The sequence below is a fragment of the Bos indicus x Bos taurus genome, chromosome 13 (genome assembly GCF_003369695.1).
Source record: "Bos indicus x Bos taurus breed Angus x Brahman F1 hybrid chromosome 13, Bos_hybrid_MaternalHap_v2.0, whole genome shotgun sequence".
NCBI classification, from domain to species: domain Eukaryota; kingdom Metazoa; phylum Chordata; class Mammalia; order Artiodactyla; family Bovidae; genus Bos; species Bos indicus x Bos taurus.
In genome coordinates, this window is record NC_040088.1 from 31290143 (window position 1) to 31311744 (window position 21602).

A 21602-nucleotide genomic window follows, 5' to 3' on the forward strand; every position below is an offset into this window, starting at 1 on the left:
TCAAAATGCAGATCACCAGGCGCCCTGCAGGAGGGGAGGCAATTCTGCCCTCATCTGGGCACTCTGCGCTTTATGCTGACCCGTGCTGGAGCCTCCTCAGGCTCCCAGGTTGGGAGAGACAGGACAAACCCCAGAGGGATGGCCTCTCAGCAGTGAACTTGCTTTTGGAGAACTAGGCTGTTAGTTCCCCAAGGCTGTGCTTTTGCTACAAATGGTGGAGCTTTTCCTAGAATACGAGCACACGAGGAAAATAAGGAAAGAATCTGGAGTGTTTCAGACATTTAAAGCCAAAGGATACACAGGAGCATCGAAAGCCCACCAATGCAGACCCTGGAGACTCAGAGTCACGTGAGGGGTCAAGGGAAGTGTCACCAGGAGGCAGAGGGGAGGGTGGGACTGCCTCTCTGCAGCCACCTTTGTAGACATACACACCCTAAAAACACGCCCTGTAACCCCAACCTCATCTCTCTCGAGTCTTAGATATGGAATCCAAGAATGGAATTTTAATAAGCTTCCTCCTTCCCCCATTAGTCTAAGAAGTATAGTTCTCTCTGCCCTGTGTGCAAAGCACAGAAACTAGGGAGAATGTGGGCCTCCTCCCCTGCGGGTCCCCCTAGAGCAAAGTGGAGGCAGCAGGCCTGTGGGAGTTGGGGAGATCAGTGGTTCAAGACCCTGAGTGGCTTGAGAGCCCCCATGCCTGTCCACAGGTGCTCGTGATGAAACCTCAAATACAAAATAAGAAGCATCGCTTCTCGGCTCCTCCTTCCCCAACATGCACAGAAGGGAACAGAGAACAGCACAATGGATTTCCTCACTGAACTCTCCCATGACTAGGACCTACCCCACACAGCAAACAGTTGTCAGAATGTGTATTTTCCATAAAACAAAATTTTGAATGGAAAAAAAAAGATGCAGTCTATAAACAAGTATCTTTTCTGAAATAGGCCCCACACAGAAAAGGTACCCCCCCACCCAGAGGGCAGTGCAGCTCTGCCAATGCAGAGCTAAGCCAGGGTCACCCGCCGAGGGGGCTGCTCAGCCCTCTCCATCGGCGTGCATGTCCACAGAGACTCTCCTGCATCAGAGGCACCTGTCCCTTCAGGTCACTGACCCGCGTTACAGTCCAACAGGGTTACAGTGACTGCTCACGGCTGCCCTGGGACAGTCCCACTCTGTATGGGTGCGGTGGGGGACAGGAGTATGACGACACAGACGAGAGGAAGTCCATGGCAGACGTCAACCATCGCTTTATTAAGGCTCAGAGTGGTTTGCCAGTCAGAGGGGCTGAGGCATTCACTCCACAGATCCTCACCGCGCTCCACCTGTGGGTGACACTTAAGATGGAGGCTCTCTGAGATCCGGAGCCACACTCACATCCACCTTGGAGGATGAGACGTGTGTGCAGAGAGTGTGGCTCAGAGCGTGGGGCTGGCTCTAGCAGACCCTGGGCTCTGGCAGGGGTGCTGGCAGGGAGGCACCGGAGGGCAGGGACACCTCCCCCATCCCTCCCAGCCCAAACTATGGCTTTGCTATCCTATCGCCACTTGAGTGGGTGTGGAGGGCCCGTTCCCCACCCCTCACTCCGCAGGCCCACGCGCTACACTGTGGGAGGAGACAAAGGGAAAGCCCTGGAGAAAGCAGAACAACCCCCCACCCTGTGCCTGGGACCAGGCCAGACCTCAGGAGCTTTGAACCCCCCAATCACTCCTCCTCAGCTCCTCCCAGCGATGGGTCTTCTCAGGTTGAGGCTGGTCACTCAGAAGTGAACCCGCAGAATGTCCTGGCTGGCGAATGGCTGCTGGCAGGCTGTGCATGTCATGGCCGGGGAGCGCTGCTTCTCGGTCAGGCAGGGCCGGCACAGGAGGTGACCACAGGGAAGCTGGTATGCAGACTCCCTTTTGAAGTAGGGAGAGAACACTCTTTTGCAGGATGTGCATTCAGGGCCCAGGCTGCTCCCAGACTGCTCTGGTGAATCAGGGAGGAAAACAGACCAGGGTTAGGGAAGTGGTCCCCAGTCCAGACTCCATCTGGGAGGCAAGGCATGTGCCTGGAGTAGAATAAGAAGCTTCTCTACCCTGCACCCTGCAGCAGCCTGGCCTCCTCCCTCCCTAGGTCACCCCTGACTGATCAGGGAGGAGAGGGTTCTAGGGAGCCTGAGAATCTGGGGAGCCTCCTCTCGATCATCAGTGCTCCAATGAATGCTCAAGAAAAGCTGGCTTTCGAGGGCTGCTGGGCAGCACTGGGTCCTGCCTGCGGCTCTCCAGCAAGATGGACTTTCCCCTGGATAGGCTGCCAAGGTCAGAGCAAGGCACATGCTCACCCTGACAACCCTGATAAACTGCAAGAAAGGTGAGATGTGACAAGCAGAGGAAAAAGCAAAATATGGTGTGATATACCCAGGCTGAGCAGGTCAAGAGGGGACGGAGGTCTCCAGAGGGGCAGGGCTGAGGTCTGTCTGTGGCAGACCTGCCTGCTGAACCTGGCCCTGCATCACTGGAGCCCTGGAGCCCAGCAGCTCCCCTCCCAACCCGTCCGTCAACCCCCTTCTTGTGCTTCAGGCTCTTTCCTTCATGCTTCCCACAAGGTTTCCTGAATGAAGGCCACAGTGGGCAGGTCCTGCCACCCCTCCTCCCCAAGCTATACCTGCCGCTCTTCCTTCTCTCATGGCCCTTGCCTAGGCTTGCTGCTCTCTCTCCATCAATCCACACCCACCTGGAGAGGGCAAGGATGGCCTCTTGGGTGAAGAGCCATAAGAATGAAAGGGAGCCAGCCATGCATGAGGTGAAAGAGACACCATGTACAAAGAGAGGCTGGTCCATTAAAGAACCAGAAAAGACAGAGGTGTGATGCGAAAGTGTGCAGCTTCAAGAGTATGGCAGAAGAACATGCAAGACCTCACAGGCAGAAATTTCTACTTTATTCCAAGTTCAACAGGATATCTTGGAAGAATTCTAAGAAGTGGAATACCATGACCTGGCTGACATTATAAGAAGATCCTGAAGGCTCCTGTGAAGAGGACGGGCAGGGTAAGGGTGACTGCGGAGGAGCAGCAGAGGCTGCTACAGGAATCTAGGGGAGCAGTACAGGAGCCAGGGCCAAGGTGGCAGCAAGAGTGATGGAGCAGAGAGGACCTCCCGGAGATCTACTTTGGAGGAGTGGGAAAAGGACTTGATGGTGAACAGAACGTCAGGAATGTTGACGGAAACCAAGGATGACCTCCCGTGTTATGGGCTTGACCACGGGGTAGAAGATGCTTGCTCTTTACCAGTGACTGGATGATGGGGGTGCTTTGGAGGACAATCTTTGGAGGCGCCTGCAGTTCTGAGTTAGAAATTCACTTAAGATATCCATGAGTTTCCTCTATAGGGGGGCCAAGTAGCTGTAAAGGAGGTCAGGGTCTGATTTCCAAGAAGAGGTAGGAGCTATATGAACATGGGCGGTCACTGGCCAAGCGGGCTCTCGCTTGAGTGATACAGAGTATAGCGAAGAGGGTCCAAGACCACAGTCTGGAAGAGAAGAAAGAATCAGCACTGGAAACTGAAGAGACACTGGAGAAAAAGAGCATAACATCTGGAAGACCAAGACAGGAGGTGTTTCAGAAAGGAGGGAGGGGTTAGCCACAATAAATGCTGCCAAGAAGGTAAGTGACCATCGAATCTGCGGTCATGGAAACTGTTGGCCACCTGGATGAGTCAGGTTCTGGGAATGATCAGGATGGAAACATAATCAGAGAAACAGGGAGGTGGGGACAAGAAGCAGAAAAGTAAGTTGGCCTGGGATCCAGGCAATGAGAACAGACTCAGTTTAGACAGGCAAGAGGAAGAAAGTGTACACCTTATCATTAGCCCCACCAGACTTCACCTTGTAAAAAATGCCCCAGGTTCTCTTGCTTTGTATCCTGACTGAGTCTATTGTCCATTATGGTCCCAAGTTCATTTTAGGCAAAACTTGAATCAGTAAGCTACCACTGTTCTAAGATGCTGGTTAATAGGGAGGGATGAAGACGACATACTCAACTAGAAATCACTCTCCACATTTACATAAAGTACCACAGATGTCAGACGGGAGACAGACAACATTTAAAAAAAAAAGCAAAAAGGGAGAAACAAACAAATGTCCTCAGGACAGAGTAATTAACATTAGATCTTACCAAAATCACCAAGCCCCAACACCACAGAATTACTAAGAATTAAATAAAGCCTTTCCTGTGAAGAGTTACACTCATAGGCAACCCCTCAATTCCCCCTAGAAAAGGAATGGCCTGGCTGTTGAAACTAGGGGAGCCTGGTTTTGGAGGTCCACAGAATCCCAGAGGAGATGGACAGGGCCCCTCTTACCTGAGCTGGTGCTGGGCCTCCAGGAAGTACTGCTCCCTCTTGTGCTGAGGTGCTGGAGCTGTCCCCTGGTCAGCCGGGCTGTGAAGGAGGGCATGGAGCCAAGGGTTGATGTCAAGGCAATTTCCAAGCTTTGTGACAGTTTTTGCTCATGGGACACTGGGCCTGTTAAGAGATACACAGACCACAATATCCAGAAAGAGCTCTGGCAAAAGAGAAAACCAAAACACAAAGTCCTCTGAAGACCACAAAATAGTGTTTCTTCTTTTTTAAACATTCTCATTTTATTTATTTATGTATTTATTTGTCTTTGGCCAAGCCACACAGCATGAGGGATCTCAGTTCCTCGACCAGGGATAGAACATGTGAGCCCTGCAGTGCAAGTGTGGAGTCCTAACCACTAGACTGCCAGGGAAGTCCCACAGAATGGTATTTTAACTTCAAATAGACACAAACATAAAGTCCTCCCTAGTTTCCACTAATAGACTGTGATAACAGGATACCGGGAGGTAAAGCCCTGGTGTTCCTGGCAGTTCTTACCCATCTCACATTGCTTTCAGGATTCCTGGGCTCTCTGCCAGCTTTCCTCCTCCTGTACAAATTACTGGGCAGGCCTGGGCCACCTAGTGGCTCCTCTGCAGAACTGCACCCTACTTTCTGAAGCGTCCCTACCTGCCAAGGAATAACTGGGGTAAGCAAATGCCCAGCCTTGTAACTCTGCTCCTTGCCCCCACTCCCTCCTCAACAGCCTTCGTTTACTCGTTCCCATCTGCTAGTTCCTCAGCTCTGTAGGGCAGGGCCACTGGCCTGCACTCTCTCGGTGTTCCAATCTTCTCGCCTCCTTAGGTAAAGCAAAGCAGTTATTACCGAGTGGAATAATGAAGACCTCTCTACCCATTTCACTATCTAGAGGGCCTTCTCTGGATATGGGCTAAGGGTGAAGGCAGCAGGGGATGGGGACAGCTGCCCAAAAGAGAACCCAGAGATTTGCCAGATAGCAGGATTCCCCAAAGTGGTACGCTAAAAGTACCCCAAAGTAGGGAGTGGAATGTTTGTCCTACAGTATATAGGATGTAGGATATCAGCCTGCGGCCTTGAAGGAGTACTAGTCAGCCTGCTCCTGTGTCACCAACAGATCTCTTGAGGCTAACACCAATGGAGACTTCCACAAACATCAAGGTCTAACCACCTTTCTTTTCATTTTGCCCCACTGCACCTCAGATGCTTCCAGGAGTTTCTGGGGGTCTTGTTAACTAAAGTTTACACTCAAAGTCAGAAAAGACACAGATGTAATCTTTAAGTTACGATCTGCATAACCCTTTTAGACTAAGAGAGGAACTTTATAGAATGGTAAAATCTAAACGGACTAGTTTTCCTAAGGAAAAAAAAAAGAGCTTTCTCCAAAAGCACCAAGCACTGACAATCACAGGGGAGTTTTACCAACATGCAAAGTGTAAATGATTCTAAAACTATTAAGTCGTTCCAGAGTTTAGAAAAGGAGAATTTCCTAATTCTTAAGGAACAAATCATCGAAACCAAAATCTGACCAAAGATGGTGTACACTTGTGCACACACACACCCAACTGCAGTTCAATTTCATTAATGAATGCAAAAATCCTAAATAAAAACACTAGCAAGCAGAACCAAGAATACACTAAAAGAAGCATGAACAAATGAAATTTCGTACAGGAATATAATAATAGTTCAATATTAAGAAGCCTACTAGTATACTTCACTGCATTATCGTTGTTGTTCAGTCGCTAAATTGTGTCCAACTCTTTGTGACCCCATGGACTGCAGCACGCCAGGTTTCCCTGTCCTTCATTATCTCCCAGAGTTTGCTCAAACTTATGTCCATTGAGTTGGTGATGCCATCCAACCATCTCATCCTCTGTTGCCCTCTTCTCCTGCCCTCAATCTTTCCCAACATCAGGGTCTTTTCCAATGAGTTGGCTCTTTGCATCAGGCCAAAGGATTGGAGTTTCAGCTTCAGCCTCAGTCCTTCCAGTGAATATTCAGGGTTGATTTCCTTTAGGATTGACTGCTTTAATCTCCTTGCTGTCCAAGGGATTCGAAAAAGTCTTCTCCAGCATCACAATTTGAAAGCATCAATTCCTTGGCACTCAGCTTTCTTTATGGTCCAACCCTCACATCCATACATGACTACTGAAAAAACTATAGCTGTGACTATATGGATCTTTGTTGGCAAAGTGATGTCTCTGCTTTTTAATATGCTGTCAAGGTTTGTCATAGCTTTTCTTCCAAGGAGCAAGCGTCTTTTAATTTTGTGACTGCAGTCACCATCCACAGTGATTCTGGAGCCCAAGAAGACAAAATCTGCCACATTTCCACTTTTTCCCCCTCAATAGATATACAAATATGCCATGAAATGATGGAACCAGATGCCATGAAATTAGTTTTTTGAATGTTGAGTCTTAAGCCAGCTTTTCACTCTCTTCTTTTACCCTCATCAAGAGGCTCTTTAGTTCTTCACTTCCTGCCATTAGAGTGATTTCATTTGCCTATCTGAAGTTGAAGATTTCTCCTGGCAATCTTGATTCCAGCTAGGTGACGCAGTGGAAAAGAATTCGCAGGCCAATGCAGGAGACTTAGGAGATGTGGGTTTGACCCCTGGGTCAGGAAGATCCTTTGGAATAGGAAATCACAACCTACTCCAGTATTCTTGCCTGGAAAATTTCATGGACAGGGGAGCCTGGTGGGCTACAGGCCATGGGGTTGCAAAGAATCAGACCTGACTGAGCAGGTACAAGGATGTGAGTAAGAATGTGGCACAAAATCAATCACTTTACTGTATTAAAAGATCTAATGATGAAAAATCATAATATCATCTCTATTGATATTGAAAAGGCATCAGACAAAATTCAATCTTGGGTAAAAACAATGAATAAAATAGGAATCATTGGTGTGGGAAAGTGTCTGAAGCCCCCAGTGAACCCCACCTCCTGATACACATGTCCTTTGAGTGTGAACTGGATTCAGTGACCTGCTTCCTACAGAATACAATAAAAGTGATGTCACTCTGTGATTAGCTTCTGCAAGACTGACTCCCACTTATTTGCACAGGCTGGTTTATATAGCTACCATGTTTGCTGCCCTTGAGAAGCCCACGTGGCACAGAATTGAGGGCAGAATCCAGCTACCAGACAAAAAGGAAGTGAAGCCCGCAGCGCAACAGTTGAGCAAGGAACTTAATCCTTCCCGTGAGATGGCTGCAGCCCTGCCAACACTTTGACAGCAGCCTTGAGAGACCCTAAAGCAGACAATCCAGCTAAGCGATGCCTGGATCCTTGAGAGAGAAGCGATAATCAATGTGTGATTCTTTAAGCTAGTAAATTTTGGTTTAAGTTGGCAAAGCACAAAACACAGTGCCAGTGCCAAGGGTCACCCAGGAGGAGTAGAGACAACGGGCTTGGACACAGGACAGGGGATTACCTGTTGAGCAATCCATGAGCTCATTGGCAGCTTTCATTTTCTTAGCAGTGTGCTCTGAGGTAGAGGGTGAGACCAGAAGGCTTGTGGTAGAAAAACAGGAAGCATTTAAGCCAAGGCTACTGTCTGGGCCATGTTCGGCCTGCTCCATCTTCCTTTTCCGAGAGGGCAGAGCAATGGAAGAAGGGGTCACTGCCAATGCAGTCTGTGCTCTCCCGAGCAGGTGGCAGCCAGGGATGGAGTGCTGGAGCAGGAAATGGTCGATTCGCGCCTTCAAGGAGGGGTGAGGCAGGGGCTGGGAGTGTGGAGTAAAGGCTACTCCTGTGAAAGGGTCACTGGGCACTCGGCCCCATGTGGCTTCACTGCGGTTACACTTCTCTAGCGTGCTCTGGTCAATGACCTTGCCTGAGGGCAGTAGCATGGGGAAAGGCATGATCTCCAGGGTGATGGGATCTAAGAACTCTTCAGGTATATCCCGAATTACCTCAGCCAGCTCCTGGAGGCTAGAGGGGGCCTGCTGGCCCTCAGACTGGCCCCCAGAATCACAGTCACTCTCCATGGGCAACGCTGGGGCCTGTAAAGACAAGTCCTGAGGGAGGCTCTCTGAGGCAACCAGCAGGACACTGTCTATCACTTCCTGAGAGCAGGTTTTGGCTGGCTGACCCCATACCTCCAACCGCTTGATACAAGGGACACCACCACCTGTCACATGGGTGATACAGATCTTGAGATGGGCCACATGACTAAGAGAAAGAGCCCCTTTATTCCAGAGCTCTTGGGCCACAACAGCAGGGGAGGGGAGTGTGGCTTCCACTGGGCCAAAAGGTGGCCTGGCCTTGAAGCCCCTGTGGCTAAATACCACCTGGCTCTGGTTTTTCAGTAAGACTTTGCCCACCAAAGTGAACGCTTCCTTGTCCGGAATGGATGGCTCATCTGGGTCTGGGGTCCGGCACTCAGGGGTATTCCAAGATGCTCCGCTGGATAAGGCAGATGTGTACATTTCCAGGCCAGTGACATTCTGGCCTCCCCCAGCTGAGAGATCTATGTTAATCCTACAGATTTCCACACTGAAGGGAAAGGAAACTGTCACATAGACCGGTGGCTTAATGAAATACTCTGTCCTGAAACCATGACTTCTCTTTGTGAGGTCTTCAGAGATGAGATTTTCTACTTCATAGCCATCAGCTGATATCTAGATTTAATGACAAAAATGAGACACATTGATTTGATGAGCTCTAAATCAAGGTGAGTTTTCAAGAACTTGTCACTTCTAGTAAAACTCTAAAGAAAATCTGAAGGTCCTCATTTGAAATTTCCTCTATTATATCAAATTTTCCTGGGTTTTCCTTTTCTTTTTTTGGCATGCATCCAAGATCAGAGGAAAGGCTGAGGGCAACTGTGCCCCTAAATACTGCCCATCCTTAAAAAATGAGCAACAAAACTCTGCCTAATCAACCAAAATCCCTTCAAAATAACATCTCTATGAAAAAGCAGCAGATGTACAAGCTTTTTTTAATCTTATTTTTAAATTTCAGAGGATGAAAATGTACAGATTTCGGGGGAAATGAAGATGTTCACTGAAGTTTCCAATTTTGTATTTGGACTCTATCAATTATGACAGTTTCCCCAGGAAGGCACAACAAAGGAGCTTCTTGTAAATCTCTGAATGGTGAGACTTGGGGAAAAACAGTTTGCATAGGAACAAGGACCACAAAAGACTATGGGGAATTTCAAACAGTGAATGTGCTAAGGGTGTGACTATGAGTAGCTTTTTCTCCCTCTTAATATTTCCAATACTTGTCATAAGCAATGGAAATTTTAAGGTATCATTGTCTGAAGGAGTCAGCTTAATAATCTGGGAACCTGAAATAATGTGCTGCATGCAGAAATTCCAAACTGGGGAGAAGTTCAATTCTCCCCTTGGAGTTTCCTTACTCCCTGCTCTGGACTGTGGAAACATACCCTCCTTTGCACAAAAGGGGAGGCAGCTTAATCCAAATAATAAAGCACAAGGAATCCATACAACAAATACAAGCCATTATTTCTAGCATGAGAAGTTAGCAAGAACGGCAGTGAGAGAATTTCTACCTTCACTATGACCTTGAGTGAAATTAAAATTTATCATAAATGATAAATTGATGAGAACTGGAGAGGAGAGAACCCTCAACAAAATGAGTCACAACTCAGCTTGTAACAGTGCTGACTTTAGAGGTGCAGCCTGACCCATGCTTACCTGAATATCATCTGGTAGACTCTAAAACAATGAGGGTGAAAGCACATTAAGCCTGAATTGTCTTAATATACAAGGCAGGAAATGGGGGAAAACATGAAAAACAGATGTCATTTATTTATTTATGTGTATATACTTGCTCTGTTTACCTTGTTGCAGTAAATTCTTGGTCTGAACTGTGGGAGGCAAAGATTTATTACCATCTTTATGGCTGAAAGGATAGCTTCCAAGCATCAGAAACAGCCTTAAATGAAAAAATAAAACTTAGTATTAGACAAGTTAAAATTCAAATCTAAACTCTTAGGAGTTGATTCCTAAGAGATGAGAGTTAAACAGAACAAAAATTTAACAAACATGCACTCTCATGGTCTATATTTATTCTCTTTCTATACAACATGCGATGATTACAAGGGAGATTTCTTTTGCAGATTGTGTGGTTTGGTTCTCTAGCTGATAGTCATTCTAAAGCCCCAGTGGAGGCAAGAGCCTATCAGCTCTGCAAGAAGCTCCCAACAGGAAAGGGAGGGTCAAAAGTAGATGCTGCTGCTGCTGCTGCTAAGTCGCTTCAGTCATGTCCAACTCTGGGCAACCCCATAGACCGCAGCCCACCAGGCTCCCCCGTGCCTGGGATTCTCCAGGCAAGAACACTGGAGTGGGTTGCCATTTCCTTCTCCAATGCATGAAAGTGAAAAGTGAAAGTGAAGTCGCTCAGTCGTGCCCAACTCTTAGCAACCTCATGGACTGCAGCCTACCAGGCTCCTCCGTCCATGGGATTTTCCAGGCAAGAGTACTGGAGTGGGGTGCCATTGCCTTCTCCCAAAAGTAGATGAGCTCAAAGTAAAAAGAGGAATACTTAGCCAGAAGGTTTAGAATGAAAATGGTCACAGAAAATAATCATAGTGGTGCTATGCATCTTTCATTTAACACTTGTTAACGCACTTATGTTTTATTAAAGTGAAAACAATTAGAAGAGTAAAAAATATTATTATTGAGAAATAGAAAATCTTAGAGTTGAAAACATCTTAAAAGAACATCTAGTTCAAATCCAACTCATCCTTGAACAAGGCAAGGATTAAGGGATTGACCTTCCACACAACTGTTGAAAATCCACATATAACTTTATAGTCTGCCCTCTGTATTGATGGTTCCACATAAGTGAATTCAACCAACCTCAAATCGTGTGGTACTGTGGTATGTATTTAGTGAAGAAAATCCATATATAAGTGGACCTGCACAGGTCAAGCCTGTGCTGTTCAAGGGTCATCTGTAGTCATTTTGATGACCAATATCCAGGGAAAGGGAAATGGATGAAGGAGGTCAAAAAGTACAAACTTCTACTTAAAAGAGAAGTAAGTTCTGGGGATGTAACATACAACATGGTGACTACAGTTAACAATACTGCACTGCATATATGAAAGCTCCCAAGAGAGTAGGTCTTAAAAGTTCTCAACACACACACACAAATGTAACTACATGAGGTGATAGACATTAGCTAAGCTTGTTATGGTAACCACTTCACTATATATATATATATATATATATATATAAAATCATTATGTTGTACACCTTAACTTATACGCCTTTAACTACACAATGTTACATGTCAATTATAGCTCAATAAAACTGAAAGAAAGAAAATGACTAATATACTAATGTCCAACAGCCTTTGTTATATTCTCTACAGAGAAGCAGGGAAGCCATTAGAAACATCTCTCCCAGTGGCAAGCCTCTCCGACGGATCTGAACTCCTTGGAAAGGCCAGCCATTCCACGCTTTTCCATCTAACACACAAGGCCACGAGAAACCCCCAGTAGGGACAGGGCCACACTCTGTGGTCTTTGTGTTGCCGTGCTCAGTAGGTGCTACTTGCAGAGGCCAGGCACGTCGGGCATTCTGCAACATTTTAGTGAGCAGCTTCTGCACAGGGAAGCTGTGCCATGAGACTTTTGAAGGTTTGTTATCTCAGCCTAGCCCCTATGTCTGTTCTACATATGAACACGAAATATTTTTTAACATGGTTTTAATACATGAAAGAATTTTCTAAGAAGGGAACTTCCATGTAAATTATAGGAAGATCACACTTCATTTACTTCAGGTTTTTACCAAGAGGAGTTCACTTCTGAAAACCACATCACTGAGAGAAATGCTAATATATCTGACAGTCCACATTTGTAGCAGTCTGCATTCTAGATGGTTCTATATGTTGGTAAAAGCTTTTGATTACTTTTTTTTGGCCATGCCACGAGGTTTGTGTGATATTAGTTCCCCAACCAGGGATAGAACCTGTGCCCTGGCAGTGAAACAGCCAAGTCCTAACCACTGAGCCACAAGGGAATTCCCCTGATTACTCCTTTATGCCTTCCAGTATGGTCATATCCAAACATTCACACATGAGAATAAATTTTCACACTTTAAAATGTCTACTTTAAATTACTATTAAGTCTTTTGTGTGCACACATATGTGTTTGTTTTACAACTACATAGTAAGGTTATATTATCTTTGACTTTAAATTCAGGACAGTACATTACAAAATATGTATTATTAAAAGAGAGAGATGAATCTGATGGAGTAGAAAATCCTCGGCCTAAAGTCTCCCAGTCTTTGTTCAGAACCTGTGCTGAAAACTCCTTGTTCTCATTTTTGGAGGCGTACATGCCGTCTCTTTGCCAGCCTTCTAGAATCTGTCCTGGAATCAATATGGACAGTTGACAGAACTCCTTTTTTGGAAGATTGTTTTAATGTTTCCAGGCTCTTAACGTCCTTCTTAACAGTCCTCTAACAGTCAGTTCTGTTCAGTCGCTCAGTCATGTCCGACTCTTTGCGACCGCATGAATCGCAGCACGCCAGGCCTCCCTGTCCATCACCAACTCCCCGAGTTCACTGAGACTCACGTCCATCGACTCAGTGATGCCATCCAGCCATCTCATTCTCTGTTGTCCCCTTCTCCTCCTGCCCCCAATGCCTCCCAGCATCAGGGTCTTTTCCAATGAGTCAACTCTTCGCATGAGGTGGACAAAGTACTGGAGCTTCAGTTTTAGCACCATTCCTTCCAAAGAAATCCCAGGGCTGATCTCCTTTAGAATGGACTGGTTGGATCTCCTTGCAGTCCAAGGGACTCTCAGGAGTCTTCTCCAACACCACAGTTCAAAAGCATCAATTCTTCTGCGCTCAGCTTTTTTCACAGTCCAACTCTCACATCCATACATGACCACTGGAAAAACCATAGCCTTGACTAGACGGACCTTTGTTGGCAAAGTAATGTCTCTGCTTTTGAATATGCTATCTAGGTTGGTCATAACTTTTCTTCCAAGGAGTAAGCGTCTTTTAATTTCATGGCTGCAGTCACCATCTGCAGTGATTTTGGAGCCCAGAAAAACAAAAGTCTGACACTGTTTCCACTGTTTCCCCATCTATTTCCCATGAAGTGATGGGACCGGATGCCATGATCTTCATATTCTGAATGTTGAGCTTTAAGCCAACTTTTTCACTCTCCACTTTTCTTTCATCAAGAGACTTTTTAGTTCCTCTTCACTTTCTGCCATAAGAGTGGTGTCATCTGTATATCTGAGGTTATTGATATTTCTCCCAGCAATCTTGATTCCAGCTTGTGCTTCTTCCAGCCCAGCGTTTCTCATGATGTACTCTGCATAGAAGTTAAATAAGCAGGGTGACAATATACAGCCTTGACATACTCCTTTTCCTATTTGGAACCAGTCTGTTGTGCCATGTCCAGTTCTAACTGTTGCTTCCTGACCTGCATATAGGTTTCTCAAGAGGCAGGTCAGGTGGTCTGGTATTCCCATCTCTTTGTTCTCCATAATAACTCAAAAATCAGTATCTAAGGAATTACATCTCCAAATATTCTCAGGGCCCTTGTATGTACCTCCTTTTAGTCAGGAAACTAGAATTCATTTCGAGCAGCATTTCCTTAAATCCTCCCACCCAAATAGGGCAGGGGCTTCTTGTTAACTTTTTGTTTTGTTTTAAATGAAAAATTAAGCCACTCAGTTTAGTTTAATATAGAGTATTAAAATGATTATATAGGGCTTCCCAGGTGACATTAGTGGTAAAGAACCCATCTACCAATGCAAGTTAGATGTAAGAGACCTGGGTTCGATCTCGTGGTCAGGAAAATCCCCTTGGAGGGCATGGCAATCCTCTCCAGTATTCTTGGCTGGAGAATCCCATGGACAGAGAAGCCTGGCAGGCTGCAGTCCATAGGGTTGGACAGTCGAATACGACTGAAGCGTGATTATATACAATTATAAATGATTATATAGTCCAGACCAAGGAAACAAAACATTTCTCCTAAGAAAGCAAGCCTAAGATTTGCCAAAGGAAAACAGATAATATGATATCAACAGATGGTGAGAGGACCAATTTGCAAGTGCAAAACTAAGCTGGTCCTAGGTAAATTGGTGAAGTTAGCCAGCTCCAGCATTTGTGAGGGTTTTCTTTTCACTGCCACAAGCACTTGTCTCCTCCCTTCTTTGCCCTGATAGAGGATGGCTTTGGTAAGAAAAAATAGAGATAGAAACTGTGTTATAATACCAAAATACTGAGAAGAGTTTCCTATTAGTAAGACAAATGCAATCATCTCTGTACCCACAGTTCACATGTTAGGTCCTTCCTCTGCCTTTCAGAGAAAAATGGAGAAGGAAACAGCAACCCACTCCAGTATTCATGCCTGGAAAATCCCATGGACTGAGGAGCCTGGTGGGCTACAGTCCATGGGGTTGCAAAGAGTTGGACACAACTGAGTGAATTCTGTGTGTGTTCAGAGAAAAAAACAAACTCTGGCAGAGGTAACAATGTTAACCCATTGAGGTACTGATTTGATTCCTTAGTGGAAGGCACTGATTCCACTAAGATATACATTCCTCCTATCTCTTGTTACCTTCTTAGACATTTCACACTGTGGTCTTTCAACTTTATTTTTCCTATCATGATATTTATTTATCTGAAATGTAAATGTCAGAATCAGAAGAAGCTGGGTAGGGGTCTTCTTGGAGTTATGATAAGGAACTTTCCTGTGAATGTGAAGATAAATGGAAAAGTCTTCAAAACTTATCTGAGTACCCAATGTAGTAAATGGCAGCATGAGATGGAGTTGCTCAGATTTGATTACCCTCAGGACAACTGCCCTTTGCCTTTAACCTGTGGCTTGGCTATCACCAGATACCTGTTCTTGTGACTGGACTTTAGAGATGACCAGGATGAAAAGGACAAGGGCTTTCAAACTTTTGCTATCTCATAACTTAAAAAAATTTCACTTCAGATACCTGAAAGTAGAGAATCTGATGGCCCTTCCAATCAGTGCAGTAATTTAAAAGAGTTATCTGAACTGTATCTCAGCAAACACAAGGCTCACTCTTTTCATGAGTCATTAGACCAAGACCCTCTAGTAGCAAAAACACAACTCTGGCTAGGGAAGCACATACACAAAATGACTTAGAAGAGGCCACTAGGGTTTGTTTGTTTAAGTATTTTTTAACACCAAAAGTATTTTATATTGGGGTACAGCTGATTAACAACGGTGTGGTAGTTTCAGATAAAAAGCCATACATAGGCATCTATCCATTCTCCTCCAAAACCCTCTCCCCTGCAGGCTGCCACATAACATTGAGCAAAGCTCCATATGCTATACAATAGGTCTTTGTTGGTTATCCATTTTAAATACAACAGTGTGTACATGACCATCCCAAAGTCCCTACCTATCCCTTCCCCCACAGCAACCATAAGTTCGTTTTCTAAGTCTGTGAGTGTGTTTTGTAAGTAAGTTCATTTGTATCATTTCTTTTTAGATTCCACACACAAGGGGTATCATATGATATTTCTCCTTCTCTGTCTGATTACTTCACTCAGTATGACACTCTCTAGGTCCATCCATGTTGCTACAAATGGCCTTATTTCATTCTTTTTAATGGCTGAGTAATATTCCATTGTATATATGTACCACATCTTCTTTATCCATTCCTCTGTTGATGGACATTTAGGTTGCTTCCATGTCTTAGCTATTGTAAAGAGTGCTGCAATGAATGGGCCATGTTTTTCTCTGGATATATGCCCAGGAGTGGGATTGCAGGGTCATGTGATAGCTCCATTTTTAGTTTTTTAAGGAACTTCCAAGTGGCTGCACCAATTTATATTCCCACCAACAGTGCAGTAGGGTCCCCTTCTCACCACACCCTCTCCAGACTTTTTGATGATACCATTCTGACTGGAGAGAGGAGTTTCATTGTAGTTTTAATTTGCATTTCTCTAATAACTAGCGATGTGGAACATCTGTTCATGTGTCTATTGGCCATCTCTATGTCCTCTTTGGAGAAAATCTATTCATGTCTTCTGCCCATTTTTTAAGTGGGTTATTTTGTTTTGATGCTGTTAAGCATCATAAGCTGTTCATAAATTTTAGAGACTAATCCCTTATTGGGAACGTCATTTGCAAATATTTTCTCCCAATCTGTGGGTTGTCTACACATTTTATTATTTCCTTTGCTGTGCAAAAACTTTTGAGCTTAAGTAGGTCCTGTATGTTTATTTTTGCTTTTATTTCCATTATTCGGGGAGATGGATCAAAAATGATGTTGCTGTGATTTATGTCAGAGAGTGGTCTGCCTTATGTTTTCCTTTAGGATTAAACTGTCCAATCTCACATTTATGTTCTTAATCCATTTTGAACTTATTTTTGTGCATGGAGTTAGGGACTGATCTAACTTCATTTTTTTATATGGGGCTGTCCAGTTTACCCAGCACCATTTGTTGAAGAGACTGTCTTTCCAACATTGTATAGTCTTGCCTACTTTGTCAGAGATTAATTGACCATAGGTGCACAGGCTTATTTATGGGTTTTCTATCCTGTTCCATTGATCTATATTTCTATTTTTGTGCCAGTACCATACTGTTTTGATGACTGTAACTTTGTAGTGTAGCCTGAAGTCAAAGAGCCTGATTCCTCCAGCTCTATTTTTCAAGACTTGCTTTGGCTGTTCGGGGTCTTTTGTGTCTCCATACAAATTCTTAGATTTTTTTTGTTCTCTATGAAAAATGCCATTGGTCATTTGATAGGGATTGCACTGAATCTGTAAATTGCCTTGGGTACTATAGTCATTTAGACAATACTCATTCTTCCAATCCATGAACATGGTATATCTTTCCATCTGTTTATGTCCTCTTCGATTTCTTTCATCAGCATCTTATAGTTTTCAGAGTATAGGTCTTTTGTCTCCTTAGATAGGTTTATTCCTAAGTATTTTCTTTTTGATGCAATGGTAAATGGAACTTCTTGAATTTCTCTTTCTGATCTTTCACTGTTAGTGTATAGAAATGCAACTGATTTCTGTGTATTAATTTTGTAACCTTAAACTTTACCAAATTCATTGATGAGTTCTAGTAGTTTTCTGGTAGCATTTTTAGGATCTTCTAAGTATAGTATCATGTCATTTGCAAACAGTGACAGTTTAACTTCTTTTCCAATTTGGATTCCCTTTACTTCTTTTTCTTCTCTGATTGCTATAGCTAGGACTTCCAAAACTATGTTGAATAAAAGTGCTGAGAGTGGACATTCTTGTCTTGTTCCTGATCTTAGAGGGAATGCTTTCAGCTTTTCACCACCGATTATGAAACTAGCTGTAGGTTTGTCACATATGGCCTTTATTATGTTGAGGTATGTACCCTCTATACCCACTTTCTGGAGAGGTTTTATCATACATGGGCGCTGAATTTTGTCAAAACCTTTTCCTGCATCTATTGAGATGATCATATGGCTTTTATTCTTCAATTTGTTGATATGGCATATCACACTGATTTTTTGATGCTGAAACATCCTTGCATCTGTGGGATGAATCCCACTTGATCATGGTGTATGATCTTTTTAATGTATTATAGGATACAGATGGCTAGTATTTTGTTGAGGATTTCTGCATATATGTTCATCAGTGATACTGGCCTGTAATTTCTTCCTTTTGTGGTATCCTTGTCTGGTTTTGGTATTGGGGTGATGGTGGCCAGGAGAGGCCACAGGGGGTTTTATTCAATTAAAATCTTACCAACTGATTAGCTCTAAAATGGGTACTAATATCCTTATTTTGCAGATGAATAAACTGAGACTCAAAGAAAGATGAAGGTAGGACTCAGATTCTAAATCTTTCTAAACCACTCTGGTTATTGTCTACTTGGACACAATTTACCTTGAAGGATTAACCAGGAAGCTATATGGCTTAAAGCCAGATGTTCTACAGATAACTTACAACCTTTTTCCCCCCTGTTACTTACATCTAGGTTTGGTATCAAAACCTAAAAAAAAAAAATCAATTCTTCCAAACTTACAATTAATGTGGCTATGCTCTTTTGTTGTTGTTTAGTTGCTAAGTCATGTCTGACTCTTTTGTGACCCCAGGGACTGTAGTCTACCAGGCTCCTCTGTCCATGGGATTTCCCAGGCAAGAATACTGGAGAGGGTTGCCATTTTAATCTCCAGATCTTTCCAACTCAGGGATGGGTTCACATCTCCTGCATTGGCAGGCGGATTCTTTATCACTGAGCCATCAGGAAAACCCTGTGGCTATGCTCTACAATGCAGGAATTTAGAAACCTTGACTACTCTTTGCAACATCTGTTGAAGCATCTCACCTCATGAGGCTTCACAACTTTCATGCATGCATGCTAAGTAGCTTCAGTTGTTTCCAACTCTTTGTGACCCTATGGACGGTGCCCTTCTCCAGGGGATCTTCCTGACCCAGGTATGGAACCTGAGTCTCTTGTGTCTCCTGCACTGGCAGGTGGGTTCTTTACCACTAGCTCCACCTGGGAGAGGTTAATTTCTAAGTCAACTATTAAAGCATATGGACCTGTATCTGACCAGACACAGCCTATCTGCTCTCCATAACACTTACCAAAATCTAATTTGAGAGAATATTTATAGAGACTGTTCAGTCCATCCACAATGAATTCTTTTTAGTGCTGGCCTAAGTAGTACCTCTTGCCTCCTGCCTGGCTTCCCTGATGGCTGCTGCATTCATATCCTACACCACCATCTGACAGACTTCTTAGCAATGTGGATCCTCATCTGTAGCAAAAATAAATGTAACACATTTAGAAAAACTCAGTGGTGGATCTGTGAAGATTCACAGGACACCACGGTGGCACCACACATCAACTGAGAGCCATAATTTTAGTCTCTAAAATGTATTACTCCATTGAGCTGCTCCTCAGAGCAGTGTACTGAACCATCCCTATGTTCATCCTAGCCATAACCATCACTGCATTCCTCGCCCCACTGCATATCTATGTGTGTGTGCTCAGTCATGTTCGACTCTTTGCAACCCCATGGACTGTAGCCTACCAGGCACCTCGGTCCATGGAGTTTCCCAGGCAAGAATACTTGAGTGAGTTGCCACTTTCTCCTCCAAGGGATCTTCCATACCCAAGGATTGAACCTGTGTCTCCTGTGTTTCCTGCATTGGCAGGCAGATTCTTTACCACTACGCCACCTGGGAAGCTCATATACTCTTTACCAAATATTTCATTGGTTCTGTGTGGTTATTAACAAGGAATTTTATATGAAACAGCTCTCTACAGTTGTCAAAATGATCATTCTCTATTCTGCATGGTATCCTCTAGGACTCATGAGAAAAATCTCTTTTTGGTCTTAGAACAGTTGCTTCTTCCAATCAACTCAGTATTATAAGTATGAATATGAATCATATAATTGATTGTGATCTTTACTTTGGCACTAGAAAGCTCAGAATGAAATCTGTGGCCCAACCCTCAGATTTCTCTCTGCTTGAATTCGTCACTTATTTTTATATAATAAGGTATGTTGTGAAAGCTACCTTAAAATCATTTTGGAAAAGGATGGGGTATAAATAATAAACCACCCTCTTTTAGGCGGACATTTCAGTTGTTTGCAACTTTTTACTACTACACTACTAAGATAAAAATTAAGCAGATTTTACCTTTTATTTATTTATTTTTTGTATTTACAGAGTTCCATCGTTTGTGAAACAGAGACTGTTTCTTTAAGACTGATCTCACAGAAAGCAGTAGAAGAGCAGTCACTTGGATGGCGAGGAGGTTAGTGGACCTGTGACTCTCAGGAACTTTCCTGCAGTGGCCACAGCTGGGGAAGGGGTGGTGTCTACCCGTTGGTTCTGTCTCCACCCTGCTCAAGGACCACCCTCTTGTGGTTCTGACCTCTCTGACCTTGCCCCTCGGGGGACCTCTTGACTTGGCTGTTGTCATTCCCAATTCATGGATCATGCCTCTTCCTAGAGAAACCTGAGAATTCCTCAAACTGGAAGCTTCAGATGTTCCAAGAGCAAACCAGTTAGTGCTTTGAATTCACATGTTAACAAACAAGTTATTTAGCATCACTCCAAAAGAGTACATGAATTACCTCTAACAGGTAGGAATATGGATGGATAGTTGTTGTTGTTTAGTGGCTAAGTCGTGTTCAACTCTTTTGCGACCCCATGGACTACTGCCATCCTCTGTCCATGGAATTTTCCAGGCAAGAATACTGCAGTGGGTTGCCATTTCCTTCTCCAGATTTTTACCTTTTATACTGTTAATTTTTCTAACCAGTTATTGCTATATTAGGAAAGCTTTTCATTTTTGTATCCTTATTATGTATTTACCTATGTTACTGAACTCACTGATTTTAACACATTTTTAGGAATTTTGGGGGGGTTCTATAATCTCAATGAGAGCCTCTTTCTTAAAACGGTAACTCTTATTTATCTCATCTTCCTATATTAGCTAGAACTGCCAGAATTACATGAAATAATATTAGAGTTGTCAAGCTTCTGTTCCCATTAGAAAATGCCTCTAGTTTTTCATCCTTGAACATGATGCTGATTGTTAGACTGAAATATTATATGCTTTGGGGCTTCCCAGGTGGCACTAGTGGTAAGGAACCCACCTGCCAATGCAGGAGACATAAGAGACACAAGTTCAATCCCTAGGTGGGGAAGATCCCCTGGAGAAGGGTATGGCTATGCACTCCAGTATTCTTGCCTGGAGAATCCCATGGACAGAGGAGCCTGGCAAGCTATAGTCCACAGGGTCACAAACAGTCGGACATGACTGACGTGACTTAACACGTACATTATATGCTTTGAATTCTGATTGTCTCTATATATTGAGTTTTATTTTTCTTATTTGACAGATTAATGAGATATAACACATTTTACAATTTTAAGCCATCTTTTTATTCCTAATATAGGCTCTATTTGGTGGTAGAAAATTGTTCTTTAAATGTTTTTTAAACTCTACTAAATTTGATTGGTTATATTAATTTTAGATGAAATAATCATTGCACATGCATGTAATATTTACATGCCCTACGCTAAGCACTGGAGTAGAGATAAAAGTGAAATGGTTAAGTGGTAAAACTATTCTGTATGATACTGTAATAAATGGCATTACACATTTGTCAAAATCCACAGAATTGCACAAAGAGTAAACCTTAATGTAAACTATGGACTTCAGTTAATAATAATACATCAATATTGGTTTATCAATTATAATACATAAACCACACTTGTGCAAGATGTTAATAATAGGGAAACTATACAGAAGGGAGAGG

General features: G+C 43.7%; 1 protein-coding gene across 8 annotated transcripts in view; it reads right to left on the reverse strand.

The window, feature by feature from the left end:
* Window positions 1-1223: 1223 nt before the first annotated feature.
* Window positions 1224-21602, reverse strand: part of UBOX5 (U-box domain containing 5) — a 46584-nt gene continuing 26205 nt past the window's right edge. For 2 of the 8 annotated variants that reach the window (XM_027559322.1, XM_027559324.1), the window contains 4 exons: window positions 10164-10258; window positions 7788-8976; window positions 4338-4499; window positions 1224-1965 (listed from right to left, as the gene is read on the reverse strand). In XM_027559322.1, the coding sequence (XP_027415123.1) occupies window positions 1757-1965; window positions 4338-4499; window positions 7788-8976; window positions 10164-10217 (1614 nt within the window). In that variant the 5' untranslated portion in view covers window positions 10218-10258 and the 3' untranslated portion in view covers window positions 1224-1756. The other 6 variants (XM_027559327.1, XM_027559323.1, XM_027559325.1 and 3 more) reach the window with 6 other exon arrangements.